The 16,756-nt window shown below is 35.2% G+C and overlaps 1 protein-coding gene across 1 annotated transcript in view; it reads left to right on the forward strand.

Moving 5' to 3' along the window:
- Window positions 1-8,809, forward strand: part of SKAP2 (src kinase associated phosphoprotein 2) — a 163,458-nt gene extending 154,649 nt beyond the window's left edge. Inside the window, exons 12-13 of the mRNA XM_043871888.1 lie at window positions 5,898-5,999; window positions 6,352-8,809. Of these exons, the coding sequence (XP_043727823.1) occupies window positions 5,898-5,990 (93 nt within the window). The 3' untranslated portion in view covers window positions 5,991-5,999; window positions 6,352-8,809. The remainder of the gene's footprint in view (window positions 1-5,897; window positions 6,000-6,351) is intronic.
- Window positions 8,810-16,756: the final 7,947 nt, after the last annotated feature.

A 16,756-nucleotide genomic window follows, 5' to 3' on the forward strand; every position in this document is an offset into this window, starting at 1 on the left:
TAGGCTCTTAGACAAGATATCCTATACAGCACATTGGAAAATGTGATAGGCAACAACCAGCCATAAGTAGAAACAACAAACTGTGAAGCTAAACATACTTCAGAACAAATATCTGTTTAGTCATCACTAAAATTCTTCAAGTATGTCCCGTATACACAAAGAAACGATACTCCTATTGGAAATGACATGTCTTAAGAAAACATGTAGGACAGTCAACTGGTGTGTCATCCAAAATGAAGAGAAAGCATGTTTCATCATGCAGGAAATATTTATTGAACATCATTTACATGTCCTGGAGTGTGGGGCACACAGACAAAGTGTTAAACATTGCCATGATCTCAGTGAGTTAGTACTTATTAGTTGAAGGGACAAAGCTAAAGTACATAAACTCCACTGACGAATACATACTCAGCTTGAAATGGGGGATATAAGTATGGGTTAGATAATTCAAAGAAAAGTTGATGAGATCTGGATAACCTGAGTCAGGCTTTAGTCACTGGATAGGTTTTGGATGAGGAAGGGGAGACATCGCCTGGGAAGGGAGCACCTCATACAGAGGTGGGACTGCGTACAGCGTGCAAGGTTGGGCCTCAGGACCAGAGCAATGGGAGGAGGATGTGGCTGCCTCCACATCCACACCCTTTCATCCCACAGGGTAGGAAGAAAGCAAGCTGAGGGGTTTGTAGTTAATGCATTGGATGGGGCAGTGGTTAGTATACATTCTTGAGCAGCCAGGTAAGCTGACAAAAGCAATTTCTAGGAAGAATAGAGAAGCAGAGTCGTCGACACAGTAATCCAGGGAAGGTGATGGAGGTCTGAACTAGGACAGTTACACAGTCGTGTATTGGTTGGTGTATACACTGAGCTCCCAGGCCATCTGCGAGCGTGATGTGCTCCTTCTTTGCCTAACGGTATCTACAAATCATCAGTGCATATCAGTTTTTACTTTATGGTATTGTAAATGTTGACTGGGTAGAAATTTGAATTAAATGTGTCTTGACTCTGGAACATAAACTAAAATTGATCACAGGAATTAAGTCCTTACTATCACCTTTCTTGCTTGTCTTCTATCTCTCTTGCTTTAAAAATGGATTTGCTGTGCCTGGAGAAAAAAATAGGAATTCCTTGAATTAGAGTAACTCAGACTCACAGCTGCATAGTAAATTATTAAGTAATGAGGTTGGTTTCTATAAGTTGCTAAGAGACTTAGGGTGTTAAAGCAGGTTCATGAATGGTGACTTTCAAACATAATGGAGGAGCTTAGAGATTGTTAGTGTCCATTTCCTCATTTAAGGAATGAGGTTAGGAGGCTAAGAGTCAAGCAATTAATGTGTAGATAATAATAGTAAAATGTCGAGGTTGTTAAGTTCCTGTTGTGCATTTTAAGAGAACTTTTGAAATGATGGATGTACAAGAAATGATTCTTATAAAGTTTCTAATCGGAAACAGTAAAAAGGAAGAGATTGAAGAGGTAGCCTTGAAGAAAAAATATTTCCATATTTTAAAAGTTACCTAGTTTTCATGATACCACAGTGTTCACGAACAATTTGAAAAATTGAAAGTATCACAGTGAATAGTTGGAAAACAATGGTAAAGTCCACTTGTTCTGAAACTCAGGGTAGTTTATATTTTGTGAATAAAATTACCTTTATTTCTGCACAAGACTGGCATGCTTTTAAGCACAGATATATGTTTGGAGAAAGGAATATAGTCTTTTAACCTTTCTAACACCTGTTGCTTTCAGATAGATTGGTAACTCCTTTCTGAAAGGGGTGGTACATCACAAAATCTTATTAATGTTCCAAGTTTCTGTTAAAGGCAGCATTCTTTTACCATATGGTTTGTAGAAAGTGGATTAGCATGCTTGAGAAATGAGAATCATGGTGCTGAAAAGGATTTAAGGAAATGCTGGGGTCTTATTGGGGCAGGGGGGTTCTTATTTAAGTGTAAAATAAAACAGCAGAGAGAGAAGATTTAGTTAATAATTAAACACAGACAGACATACCTTTGCTATTGTGTTGGATAAAGTCTCTATTTTTTATCAAAACTAGTCCTTTTTTCCTACCTTTTTACATAATCACCTTAATTTATTGCTTAAAATGATTATTTGGGGCATAAAATTTTAACTACAAAATAAAAACTCTTTTAATGATGTGAAAACTGAAAACGGAGGCATTGGATCCCAACTGTTCAGTGTTGCTTTCTCATTATTTTCTCGAATTACTGGGCAAGTTTGGTGCTTTTGCTTCTGTGACTGCCACATTACATTTTTGCCTTGAAGCCATCCATTTTACAGATATTGAATTTCTTTTGAGTACTATTTTTATACACTAAGCATCACTACACCTCTGGATCTTGATAGCATTACCGCGGGAGGAGAAAGAAGCTTTGTGTTAGTAATTACCTAACATTGTCAGAAGCTGACTGCAGGCCTCTTTCTAGTGATAACAGAATAACCGCATAATGTAGCTTTATAGCACATGATTAATAGAAAATAATTACACGTCCTACAAAGGGATGCAATATTTCTTATAAATTGACTAGAATGGTTTCCTGTAGATTAAAGGACTCTTCATTATTTTATCAGTCCTCCTGAAGTACAGTCACTTGCCTATGTTAGCATTTCAGTTGATGTTAAGAGCCGCAGAGGGTGAAGGATACCAGATGGCAGACCTTCTTGTACCTGAGATCTCGTTCATGTGCCATCAAGATGACATGATGCTCCCTAACCTTTCAGAGATTTAGATGGCAGCCTGGTATGATTTTTGTCTCTTTATTTTTTGTTTATTAACAAGATGAGGTTTGAGGGCTGGGTTTTTTTTTGTTTGTTTGTTTGTTTTTTCATGACCCACCTGTGACTTTTAAACCAGTACTTCAGTTAGTATGTGGACAGCGGGACAACATTGTATGGATTGCGTTATTTTCCACTGTAAGTAATATATCATTCATAATCACATTTGTTCGGGGGCAGCAAACAGGGAAGGCAGAGGAAGGCATATTTTCTTCCTCCCAAGAAAATCGTGTGTGCTATTGAATCTGCAGGCTGAAGTTTAGGATACCATACTCCAAGAAGCGTCTTCATTCCAATTTATAGGCTGCAAATGGTTTAATTGGGATTCATGTTGCTCAGGAGGCTCATACAGAGGATAGTAATGATAAAAGTAAAAGCGTCTGTGTTTGCAGTCTCACTGACATACCTTAATGGCTGCAGTGTAAATCCATAAATTTGCCTACTAGATTTTTACCTCACTATATTTTATCTTACCTCTTAATTCCACACAGGAGTGCTATATGGAATTCTTTACAAATGTAGAGTAATAAACATTCTGGTTTTTTATTTTTACTCTTTTCTGATTTAAACCTGTGATATTTTAGAGTACTTCTACAAGGTGTGTATTTCATAGGCTTTTCAATTATTTTAAATTAATTAAGTGAAGCATTTAGGATTATTTTAGCCTAAAACATATATTTTTCCTAGAATGTGACTTTTAAGGGATGTGTTTACAGCTGAATAAACTCCTCTGATGTTTACTACTATACTCTATTTAATGAATCTTCTCAGTTACTGTCATGTAAAATTCTCTCATGTGTGAAGTCCTTTGTTGAAGTGATTTGTTGGAAATCAGTTTCTTAAATTTGAATGCGAGTGAGTTTTTTGAGAACAATAATACGTACTTAATTGAGAGTACAGATTATAATTTCAAAGCAGAATATTATAAAGTAATATGAATTTTCTGGTTTATAACTTGAATCTAAACATTGAAATCCAGATTGCAGGCTATTCTCTGAAGGCAGGATTGAGTCATACTGTACCGTCTCACTAAATGTATTCTTTTTCTGTTTCTACCCTTTGGGGGCCTAGTTCCTTTACACTTTCCAAATAATCAGTTGGGAAAAACTTTAGATAGGCATTGGATAAGAGCTTTCACACTTAGACTTACTCTGTTAAGTATTCATTTTGAAATCTTACACTGTGGGCCTTTGGCCTCTGCAAGGTGAAATACATTTGTTTTGTTAAGCATTAGGCTCTAATTGTATTCATTGCCTTAAAAATTGAAAAGGGCAGTTTTATTAGGTACCTATTAGGATATAATGGTTGCTAATCATAGCTTTCAGTAAGTTGGTATTTTCTTCTGATAAATATATTCTGCACAGATTATAGTCATTATCATTGAGTTCCAGGCTTCAAACTATTTTCATTGTTTAGAGAATTTTGTCAACTAAGTTCACACTTATCAGGAAACTTTTGAACTTAAAATCTTGAGTCTACTGTTTCATAAACCAGAACTGTGCCCTCATTAGAATCAGGTCTTCCCTTCCTCTCCCCAGCCTTTTCCTTCCATCTTATTGTTACAGAAAAAACCTAATTCTGATACATCCCATTGTTTTAAAAGTACTTATAGATTTTAATCCTGTAATCTCTTTACTGATAGACTACATATCAGTACATACCTAGGAATTTCTACATTTGTATGGAAGAATTGTATGATTTTCCTTTCTGATGGTCAATAGCATAGTTAGTCATCAATACAATATAATAGTTAGTCATCAATACAAACATTAAGTCTGTCCTGGGTATTAACATTCCCTCCCCACATATAACTTGATATGCATATGCACATTTGTCTATGACTCAGATGTTGGAAATCATAGCCTATTGAATTACTTTGGGGATTGATTTTAAAAATTTATCTTCTATGAAAAATTAAATTTGGGTCCTGTGGTGCCTTTTCAGAGTATTGCTTTTGGAAGATATTATTCTTGAAACTTGTAATTCATTTTACTTTGTTTGTATCTCACTAAACATAAATAAATTTCAGATAAAAATACATTAGTCAATCTGGCAGACAAATGAACATTAGGTACAGTTTTCACGATGCCTGGAGCCAGTGGTGTGTCTTCAGTGGAGCAAAGGGAAGAAAAGGAGGCCCAGGTTCAGCTCACAAGCAAAATAAATGTGAAAGTGACTCATCAGTCACTTTTTTACAGCTGGATTAATATTTTGCCATTATAACTTGAGATACTTTTATTTCCTATTGATCCTCCCCATAAGGGTGAATCTAACGCCACCTTTAAATTCCTTCTACTCATCCTTTACCTAATGTAGTTTGTGATCAATCAGAGGAACAATAAATGCCTTCAGGAAGCTTCTGAAAAGGAACCCTTTTGTGAATTCTGTTGGGAAAGCCGGTTTGGGGATATCTTATTAGTGTTTCCTAATTCTCTAATTTATCTGTTTAAAATGGCTACACTCATGTATTACATTTTCCTGAGAAAGAGCATACTTCTACATTGTAAATCATTTTTGGTCGTATGAGTTTAACTAGGAATTAAGTCGTTTATTGTGAGAGAAAAAAAATAAATGCTGTCCTTGCTAGATGATAAGCTCCTTGAAGGCAAAGATAGTTTCCCAAGGATCCTGGCAGTGATCTAGGAGCCTCTAACACTGTGGTTTGCATATAAAAAGGTGTCCCCCAGGCCGTGTGTGTGTGTGTGTGTGTGTGTGTGTGTGTGTGTGTGTGTGTGTGTGTGTGTGTGTGTGTGTGTGTGAGTGAGAGAGAGAGAGACAGACAGACAGACAGACATGGGGAGAGAGAAGGGAAAGGGGCCCAGAGAGCCCATTTCCTTATGTAGTTTCATTTACCAGGTTCCTATCCTAAGTGACTGTTTCTATTCTACACCATGAAATAAACAGGCTTTGTCTTATATGTTAATTTAAATCTTTGCCTAACAGCATTTTTAAAGTGTCCGGAAACAAAAAAGATTAAAATGTTTCAATTTGCAGCTAAAGCTCTTATAACTTTATAAAAAGAAATAACATTTCTAAGAAGTTGCATACAAAGGACATTGTACTTACACCAGTCTAAAGGTTAATATTGCATATTGTTTTCAATTAGGAATACAATAGATATGGCTGGTGGGTAGGAGAAATGAAGGGAGCCATTGGCTTGGTGCCGAAAGCCTACATAATGGAGATGTATGATATTTGAGAGTCCTGGGTAAGTACATTTTAATCCAATATTCTGTAATAGCTCATATGTTCTCTTGGTCTCTGCGTTATGAGTCTTTGCTTTTTAAAAAGTCTTTGTAGTTTTCTGATAACACAAAGATTATACTCCCAAATCATTATCTTGTTTTACAAAATCTGGTTTAGTTTTTTAAAAATAACTTCATAGAATTTACTTTGGAAATAGATTACTTAGAGTCCCTTTGTTAATAACCAGCTGTTTTCACAACCTCCGCCTCTTTAGTAAAATACCACTCTTATGGTCTTTCTGAGGAGCTGAACTGACAAAATGTTGAGTAAACATTCATTTTCTTTCCTTGGCTAAACATGTCATTTTTTTCTAGGCAGGGAAAAATCAACATTTTGTCTGAAGAGAAAAATTAAAATGCAGCTTTCTCTTTCTGCTCGCAAAAAAGGAAGATTCCTCTGCTAGTCTGCAAATCTTTTGGATTGAGAATCACTGTAAAAGCATGAATGACAGTTCATAACCTTTCTTTGTTTTGTTGAGCATCATCTGTCTTTGTTGTTTTATGCGTTCATTATAATATTCCTCTGATGTGAAATTAAATGAAGGATATTAATGTAAATTAGAAGTAAGCAGTAAAGTTATACCTGTTGCTATTTTGCAAAGAAATAAATCAATAGTTTTTATTTACTCATTTGATTTATGTGAGGAATTCAGCACTGTTTTGTATGTATCACAGTCATTGCTACTACTAGTATGAGTTGTAATTTCTCTTAATACTGGATATCAATGTTTTTATAATGTAAAATATAATTTCAAGAAACTTTGATAGAATATATCTCACAAGTTTTTGATAAATGTTATCTAAAGAATGTAGCTTTGTTAAAACTTTGTAGATGAGTCATCTTAGTATTTATTTTTCACACAGTAGTAACATGTTTTCATGGAAGAATTTTTACTGATTGGCAAGTTTACTTTATGTTGAATATAGCCATGAGAAAGAAAAATGGTAGAATTGCAAATTCTATCACCTTCTGCAACACATGTGCAGACCAGAATCATGGTTTGTACAAAGCCCTTTACCAGTAATAAATACCCTGGTTATATAATGGGCTTGCCAACATTTTCTACTGTAGTTTTCTTTAAATTTAATAAAACAAAAAATTTACTTGAGGCCCCATTCTGCCACGAATGAAATGGCATAAAGAATCTCAATGTATTCTCAAAATCAGAAGGCATAACCGAGTACTTTTACTTTGCCTGATCCTTCCTATGCTATTGAAGTCCTACCACAAAACTACTAGTACAGACTTGAGAAATACAGCTATGAACTTCTCAAAGCAATGAGAAGAGAAGGAAGGCTCAGAGAGGAGAGTGTGGAAATCATGGTGGGAACATGTACCAACAGGTGAGTGGAAGGTTGGTGTCAGTCTGACACAGGAGGTGTATGTTGTACTCCAGAGCAAGGTTTGTGGAGTTACAGTATTACTTTTTTATGTATGGTTGAAATCAAAGGTATTTTAAATGTCTACAAGGTACCACTGTGATGTATATATATCAAAATATACTACTGATTGGATAATTATTTGGAGTAAATATAATCTGCTAATAATGAATCATTGATTAGAAGATACTACTTTTATGGAACTTTTCAGATCTTTGCTTTAAAGATAAAGATTCTAAACATGCAAATGAGTTGATAATATTTAAAAACCTCTATTATTTATAAAAATTATCTACAAATAATATTTCAGAGTTTATATTTTACTGTTAGCCCCTCCCTAACCCATGTGATTATCACCTTCATGTGATTATCTGATTTCACATATAAAAATATATCTATTAATTTGGGAGATTGTAGGTAAATTCTAGTTTATATCAATTAATTAGACATTATCAAGTTAAAGCTTTCAGAAATTAATTTGTGCACTTGTTAATCTTGTTCTAATATAGAACCATTGGAATAGATTTAAATCGTCTTGGCAAAAGTGAGACAACCAAGGATGAATGTACTGGATTGTTTTCAAGACCTGAGAGATTGAAAAGTGAAAGCAATTGTGGGTTCCACTGTAAATGTAGACTTCCTTGTAAGGTATACGTTTTGTGCTTCTGATCCAAGTGAAGATTTTAGTCCTGGGCCAGTAGATGGCAGCAGCTTTTCATTGCATAGGAACCCACTTGGAAACCCCTCCCCCACTCTGGCATGGACTCACTCCAAATGTAAAGTATTTAGAAGATTACTGCCTCCTTTTACAGTTAATCCAGGAGAGGGAGTCCTTTGCCAACTGATGCCAGACAGTCTCTGTGAATGGTGACAATACAGAAAAAAAAAAGTGTTAACTTGTGTCCAGAGCTCCTCTGCCCTTTGTTCCTTTTTAGTTTCATACAGGTGGGAGATAAGAAAAGAAACAAAAAAATTTTAATTGGAATGACAGGAAAAACAATCATTACTTTCAACTCGTGACTCCTTTAAATTCATCTGGTGAAATCATTTGTATCGTAGGAGGGAGAAAGTTTTCTTTACACCCTTGACAATATATCACACACTTTCTAAGATCATCATAATATCATTAATGTGAATTTAAACAACATTGCTTGTTAGAAAATATGCTAATTGCTATGTTCCCATTATGTTTGCTTAGCTTTTATTTGTTTTTCTATGAACATTTAGAGAGCTAATTTTTTTCAAAGGTGATTGTAAGTCATATTTTACATAGCATTTTGCTTGATTATTTGCTCTGTACTGAATTTGTACTCTATTGCCATTAGATCTTACAATAATGTTCCACTCTGCAAATTTTTAAGGTTCAAATAAAGTTTAATTGTTTGCAAACTGTTATGATGCTAATAATTCAACAGCCTGCTGTGTTACTAATGAAATTACTTTGTTATGATTAATTTGGAAAATAGTGTGTTGATTGTAGTAATTAAGCACAACAAGGTGAAGTAAATGATTCTAATGCCATCTGGCCTCCAAACTGAATGAAGAAATGAAATAGGACTGTCATCTGAATTTATTCTAAGAAGTAGGGATAATACAAATGACTTCATTGCTATAGGATTTACATTTAACCACAGCTCACTCCATTCTGTTTTGCCACTTGGTTATATATGACAGTTCCTTTTATGAAAAAGAATGTTGTTTCGCCTAGCAATTGTTTTGAATACTTTATATTATTTTAAGTAGATTATTTTTATCTTGTGCTAATTTAATTACAGATAATTATATAAAGTATTATGGGATCATAGAAAATCACTTTTCAACCATCTGTAGGTGAAATCTCTGTATATGGAGGGTTTTTTTGCTATTGGTATTGAATATAGTCTTAGAGATTCCATTCAGTTGTTTCTAAATATTTCTAGACAAAACTCTTGTAGTTCTTATGATTCCACTTTTCCTATGATTTCTTCAGTGTAAGCTATTGCTACTCACTTCATAGAGTCTGGTTCCTACCCCCAGCCAGGGTCATGATTAAAAATAGAACCCAGAGCTGAGTTATATATGTTATATATTAAAGATCCAGATTTGTAGTTCAGCTACTATAAGAAAACTTACCCTAACATACATGTAGTTTAAAATCTTGAACTTCATCAGTGAGACTGAGTAAAGCATTGTACGAATTTTTGAATCATGCAAAGTACTTCTACATTTCAGATAAATCAGTTATTTATATTTCAGTTATTGAACAAATTTATAGACACAAACTGCATAGAGGTCACTTTTACTTCTCGAGTTCAGTAGACTCAAGGATATTGAAGAGCAATCCACATGGTAAAGAAAGAGGTGGTGAAGATTAAAATATGACCATACCATAGAAAACATAGGTTCACTCAGAACTTAAAGGAATGTAATCGATAGATAACATAAAAACATTTGTTAAAATGGCTTAGTTTGAAAAATCCTGAGTATTCTGAAATTCAGAGAAATAAGTGGTATATATTATTAAATTATCTCTCTACGAACGTAACCTACATTCAGATACATAACTTAAACAGTTGATCCTCTGGATTGGCAACAAGCAATTTCTGGACATCCTCAGCTTCAGCCAACATCGTCATCCACTGCCTTGTAGTTGAACTCTTTGAGAATATTTGTTAGGACCTCTGATAATGTAACATTTTGCTTATGATGAAATAAATATTTACACAACTATTTGTAATTTTGTAACCTGCAATGACATTTCATTAACACTACTTTCCAGGGGCTTTTTCTTGTTTTCCTTAGCAGAATCTGCTCTATCATTGCTTGATCAGAAACATGATTTATTGCTGGCATGGTACTTCAGAGTATATGGTGTGTATCCAGTAAATGTTTGTTAATTAACTGGTGTGCCATCCCACAGTATCTGAGATTTAAGAAGAAAAGAGCTTGACTTCTTTATACCTGGTGGAGAAAAATCCGTTTATCATTTAGTTCATCCACTTTCTGACTGACAGCGTTCTTTTAATAAAAAAAAAAAAAAAAATCAGTCCCGTGTACTGATTCTTTAAAAGCAATTTCATTGTCCTCATTATACCATCAATAAGTGAATTGGATTAGATTGTTGGTAACAGAATTGAGCGAGATGGTGAGTAACAGGAAAGTTGAACGTGGCAGCCAGCTTTGAGATGTTTCTTCCGTTCCTTTCCTAGATTCAGCGTTTTCACTCTTTCAGAGAAGTTACAGGCAGCATAGGCAGTGTGGGGCAAGTGACCTAGTTACACTCCCCACATCACTGCCGCCCTGCATCCACTTGGGCAATATCAGAGAAGCTTTCTGATCTTGGAAGCATTCTAGCTGTTGCCTTGAATGAATCAAAAAGGAATTTCTGAAAGTGGGAAGTTTCACAGTTGTTGCCAGCTCCAACCATAATTCAATTTTTGTCTTTTTAAAAAACTTTGATTTCCTATTTCTTTTAAGTTGTATGGTCATGTTAACTTGAGTGCTCTGAGTCCCGAGATGAAAGGATCCGCAGGTGCAGAGAGTCGCTGTAGCCGTACCAGTGCTCAGCCTAGGCCTGTAAGGTTGAGAAAGGGGGTGGAAGTTGAGCAGTCAAAAATCTTGTGAATATGTGCAAAGATGTGGAAATAGAAATTGCCCCAAAAGCCTATCTGGTAAGTGTGTTTCTTAATATTGGAACCTTGGAAAGTGTTTCCTTAGGTTTCTATTTTCACTCCGTTTTTTTATTATCCATTACTCAGAGAGGTAATATAGAACAGCACTTGTGTTTTCTGTTTATTGACCTCAGCTTTGTAATAGAAAAACATCATTCCTGCTGGAGTAAAAGCAGGTGCCGTTTTGAGGCTTGAGCAGCAATTTAGCTCTTGTTTGAGGAAAGTGTTACGCAGGTACTCTCAAAGGAGAAAATTAATGCTACCAATGTATGCCAATTAAATGTGACTGACTTTGGAGGAAGAGAAAATTCCAGCAAATAAGCAGATTCCCATTCACTGTCTCCCCCTCCCCAGCTCCCTTAGGAAGCCACTTAGAAAACCTTGTGTTCTTTCACTGTCATGTCAAAATGATGAAAATAATTTAAGATAGTAATAGCAACAACTAACATGAACTGAGGGTTTACTACTTGTTATGCTGTGTCCTTTTCATTCAGTCCTTCTAAAAACCCTAGAAGGCAAATTCTGTTGTTTATTCCAATTTTCCTGATTAGAAAACTGAGGTTAAGCAATTTGTCCCAAGGTCCAGGGCTAACAAGTTACCCAGCCTCCCTCACTTGAATTCAGTGCCATTCTGCTTCCCAATACTGCAGTGACTTCAGACCAAATACTTAATTCTAATCTTTGCATATAGTAGGCACTCATTAAAACCTATAGACCACTGATGACGGCACCATTCTTATAAAATAGTCTGGAGTGTGAAAAGAATAGTTCAAGAATTGGACAGCCGGAATTTATCTTCTGTAGTTGTAAAGCAGACCGTGGTGACTCTGTTGAACCCCCAGCAGTTAGTCCACAATGGAGAAGAAACTTCAATGCTAAATCATTTCTGTCTGTGAGCCTCCAGTCTAGAAAATAGAAAGTCAAGGCAGCGGAGAGTTGAGAGAGGACACAATGCCAAAGAGACCCTTTTTGAGCAATCTTTTCTATTCTTTCCATCTCCTCAAGTCAAGCCCAAGGACACTGAGCAGGCAAGGAAGCCTTGGAGAGGACTTCAAAGCTGGCAGCTTCTGTCTCAAAGTTTGCAGTTAGTTGCTTTTGGTGGGGTGGTGTTTAAATGGATAAGTTTTTCTAAAAACCAGTTTAAAAAATATTAAATTGTTCAGCCCTTTACAATCAATAAGCAAACTTCATGATAAAACTTACATAATTTTGTAAGAGATGCTGGCAGTGTCTGACCTAAGACGTTTTTTACTTGTTGAGATGTGAATTTATTTAAGGAGAACTTTTATTGGAATATCTGGCACCTGAGTATGAAGTCTAATCCCTTAGGCATCTACATGGTGCCTTGCGCAAGCCTTCATAACATGATAGTGTTCTGTTGTGTTTTGTGAACAACAAAAAAATTTAAGTCTTTGTACCTCAGTGGTTGGGGGCTGGAAGTGGGAGGGCAGAAGATAAGTTAAGAACTAACATTCATTAGCGGGCTCTGAAATTTAGCCAGAGGAAGATAAGATTGGACTTGCTCATTATCTAAAGTGCACCCTGAGGTGTTGGCCGTTTCATAGCCCAAAAGAAGAGGGTGCACTGAGGGTCAGTTTCCAGGGTGTATTTGACTCTGTAGAGTACCCTGAAATGTTTCCATGCTTGGTACCCATAATATCATGCTTCTAAAGGACAGGGAGTAAATGACTTCACATTGTCCTGGTCTCCCACCAAGTAGATTTTGCTGGTGTAAAGTAACCTGTCCCATCTAGATGGGTACATGACTCATCCCTAATTCCCTGTTCAAGCATCTATGGCCTGTGGAGTCTCCATCGCTCCCTGCTTCCATTGCCTTCCACCACTTTCCTCCTCCCCCGGCTTTCCCAAGTCATATGAGGCATGAGACAGGTAATTCTTATCCCTCTAGGAAGTTATGGATATCAGTCGTGGTCTCTGTTTTCTATGAACCCAGCAAAAGCAAGGCATATAACCGTATGTGTATCCCGTTACCTGCACCTTGAATTGAAAAGCTGAAATGTAACTATTTTGTGAGTGTGTGTCGGTATGTATCTGTTTCTTTGCTTCAGTTGGTCAGCATATTTGCTTTATTCTTTATTATTGTCTCAAGGCTTGCTATTTCTCTTCCTATCTAATTAAATGATTCCATTTTGAATAATTACATTTAAGTGCCAACAGTATGCTAGCGGCATTTTAAGCATAGACTTCGACACAGTCGTTCCCAGGCAGACTCTTAGCCTAAGAGAAATAGACAGGACATAAACTCACGAAAGAAATAGCCCCAGGTAGCCTCCTCCTTGTATGATTCTTAACAAGTTCGATCAGTACCAGTGTCCCAAGACATAAAAGGAAATATTCTCTGACTTTGTTACGTCTGAACGTAGGAGACTACCTGGGAAGCAAACTGGGATCCCTTCTCATATATTTTAATGTGCAGAAGGGAAGGCCAGTGCAAGGGTTTCAATGCTAGTTCAGATGAAAAAATACATTTTTTGAAATTTTCTGAAATGCTTATAGCTACTGAATTGCGAGGGGAACCAAAGAGGTGTGCATGAGTAATGTGAGCGTATTCACAGAGTTGCTGCCAATCATAGTAAATATAATTCTGGAATTATATTCTGTCTCTTTAGGAGAAATTATATCCCTATCCCTTTAGGAGAAAGTACCCTTTACCTTTAGTCAGGAGCAGGGCTGTACCAGTGGTGTTCAACTGAGAGTGGGTAGTAGAAGATCACTGGAATTGAAGTCAAGCAAAATTTCTAGTTTCAGTTCTCGGATACATTGTGCTCTAGAATAAGTTTCCTCGCCTGCAAAATACCAGCAGCGTTGTTCTGTCTCCCTCACAGGCTGTGGTTCTGCTTAAGTGAGATTATATTTGAAGGTGCCTTAAAAACCCCAAAACAGTGTATGGCTTTTCTGAATTGGAGGATATGAGAACAGATATGCAACGACTGGTGGAAATAAAAATTTCTCCCTCACACCAAAAGCAAGCAAGGAAAAAAAGTTTTTTTTTTTTTAATGCTCAGTATTAGCTATAATGCTGCTTGGAGTAACGTTAGTGAGCTGTTGGTTTTGTTACTTTCTAATGAGCATTAATGTCAGACATCCTAGAGGAGTTTGGGATTAAATTCCTCTATAATATTAAATACATTTTTGAATCAAGCCATTGATTGGTTTCCAAACTATGGTCATTTTCTTTACTGGAGGTTTCTAAAGCAAAGATGTTACTTCTGTTTGTGAATTTTTTAAATGAACTTTTGCTGTTTAAAACCATCCATCTGAATCATAGACTTTGGTTAAGTATTGTGTGTAGCTGGTTGGAATTAGCAGAGAATTTTTTTTAACAGACACCTTAAGGAAAATGTTTGTACATTAGACCGATATCCACTCCCTCTATGAACTGTTTATCCCAGATGTTATCTGTGATTGTTGCCTGATTGTTAACCACATACTTTGTGGTTAAATATTTTCTTCAGATGCATATCTAAGAATGAGACAATTTTGTTTGATCAAATTAGCCTTGTAATTTAGCACTAATTTTCATTTGTAGTTTGTGAAAATATGGGACTTAGAAATAAGGGCAAAGCAGAAACCTCATTACATGTAACCTTAATGCTTTAATGTTATAACTTTAGGCAAAGCTAATGAAAAATGCAAAGGACTCTTAAATAATTTAAATTATCTAAAAAAATTGAGCATATTCCTTCAAATAATAATGGCTTTCATGATCTGATTTTTTAAAAATTCATTTCTCATGTCTTGAATTCCTTAGAAGTATGGATATCAGAGTAAGTTTGAGTTTATTTAAGATTATTAAATATATTTGTTATCATACAGCATCATGAATGATTCCATTATTTAGCCTAGCAATTATCATCTGTAATGTTATGCTATATATAATTCCAATAGTGTATTTGATAATGTCATTATGGTATAGAGTTAATTTTTAGCACTTCTCTTTAAAATAGTGCTTTGTAATATTCCTTGATTCTTTTGAGCCATTAATCAGTTCCATTAACTTAAAAATAGTCATATTACATACCTGTTATTATTTGTTTCCTATAATGGAAGTTTATTTTGCCATCTTAAACTTTACTAGAAAATTATTGCTTTCATAATGTATTTTCATTACTATACTCTTTTGGTAAAGGAATATGGTACAGTGTAGTAACTGTGATTAAAGTAAAGATCAGTCCATTCCTAAAACTTTTTCCCCTTTTCCTAAAAGATAGGAGAGAATTTTGAGTTCTAAGCATACCATCCTTTACTTCCTCTGAGGCTGTGAATTATAGCAATAAATACTCTATATTGATTACAGTTTAATTCTAATGGAAGTATACTAAGGCTGAAAACACACTATAGCTTAGCATTTAGTGCCTTAATTTTTAAGCAGTTTTCAAATTTTAAAAATTTATATAACTGCCACAAATATGCTTCTATTATTGGATCCATATCATGCTTTGAAAAATATTCTCCTTTCATATCTTTTCTAAAGATTATTTTGTTCACAATGTATTTTTCCTGGCACTTCATTGCTATTTTTATATAGCTGAAAATCTGTCATTTCCATTTTAGCTCAGTTTGGAAATATGAAAACCATATCAGAGCAACACATTAAAGATTAGTATGAAGGATAAAAAATTAATGGAAGAGAGCCATGTAGAGATTTTAAATTTGGTCAAATTATTCAAGTGTGCAATTTTAATCCATTAATCTGGTTTGAGACTGCTTAAGAGAGATATTTCTCTCTAAACGAGGTTTTTCTCTTTCAAAACACATTGAAAAGTCTCTCATCTAAAACAAATACTACTTTTAAAATTTTGTTTTTCAAGATGTTTTTTTCTTTGAAGGGTGAAGGAAGAGTTTCCCTAATATTCTGCTGTAATTTACTCTTAGTCAGAAATAGATTGCCATGTACACACTAGATATTAAAAGCCAGTTACAGTCATTAAAGGTGGTCTAATGCTGTGTAGTGAGATATTCAATACAAGATTTATTTTAAAGCTATTTCAGGGCCATGAGAGAAATTGTTTTCCTTATAAAAGGAATTCTGTATTTTACTTCATTATTTGTAGATTTTTTTTTTAATAAATATAAAACAGAGAAGGGGAGAATGGGAGCTGGTTGTTTCCTTGAATCCTAATACAGTATGTCTTCTTAATGAACCTGCTGCAGTGCCCAGAAAACAGCTCCCTGCAAATAAACATGCTAGAAGTGATTTAGCCACAATGTCCAGACTGTGTAAACATCTAATTATTACAATAAAATTGTCAATAAATTTACATTACTGCTCCCTTTTCAAACGTTAACCAACTTTTTCTTTGCTTGATAAAAGAGCATAAATTGTATTTTTATGTGTTGGTGTTTTTGTTTTCATTACACTTCTTGCCACACTCTAGACAAAAGACCTCAAGCCTTAATGCCCTGAGTTATTCCTGGATGAAGAAAACTCCTACAGTTGTTTATTAATGTAATGTGCTGTGTTTCCTTTCACAGGGAGATGGCCTCGGAGCCTTCACAATCTGATCTTTAGTCATGGCATTAAAAAAAAAAAAGAAGAGCCATAAAGCCAGCATGGCAGTCACTGTGACTTTAAGAGAGACACAAAGAATTAAGGCTTCTTATAATCCACTATTAGAATGGGAATTTAAGTTACATTAGAAGCAAAAGATAAAATGGTAAAATGCAAT

This window comes from Cervus elaphus, chromosome 18, assembly GCF_910594005.1.
Source record: "Cervus elaphus chromosome 18, mCerEla1.1, whole genome shotgun sequence".
Classification (NCBI taxonomy): Eukaryota; Metazoa; Chordata; class Mammalia; order Artiodactyla; family Cervidae; genus Cervus; species Cervus elaphus.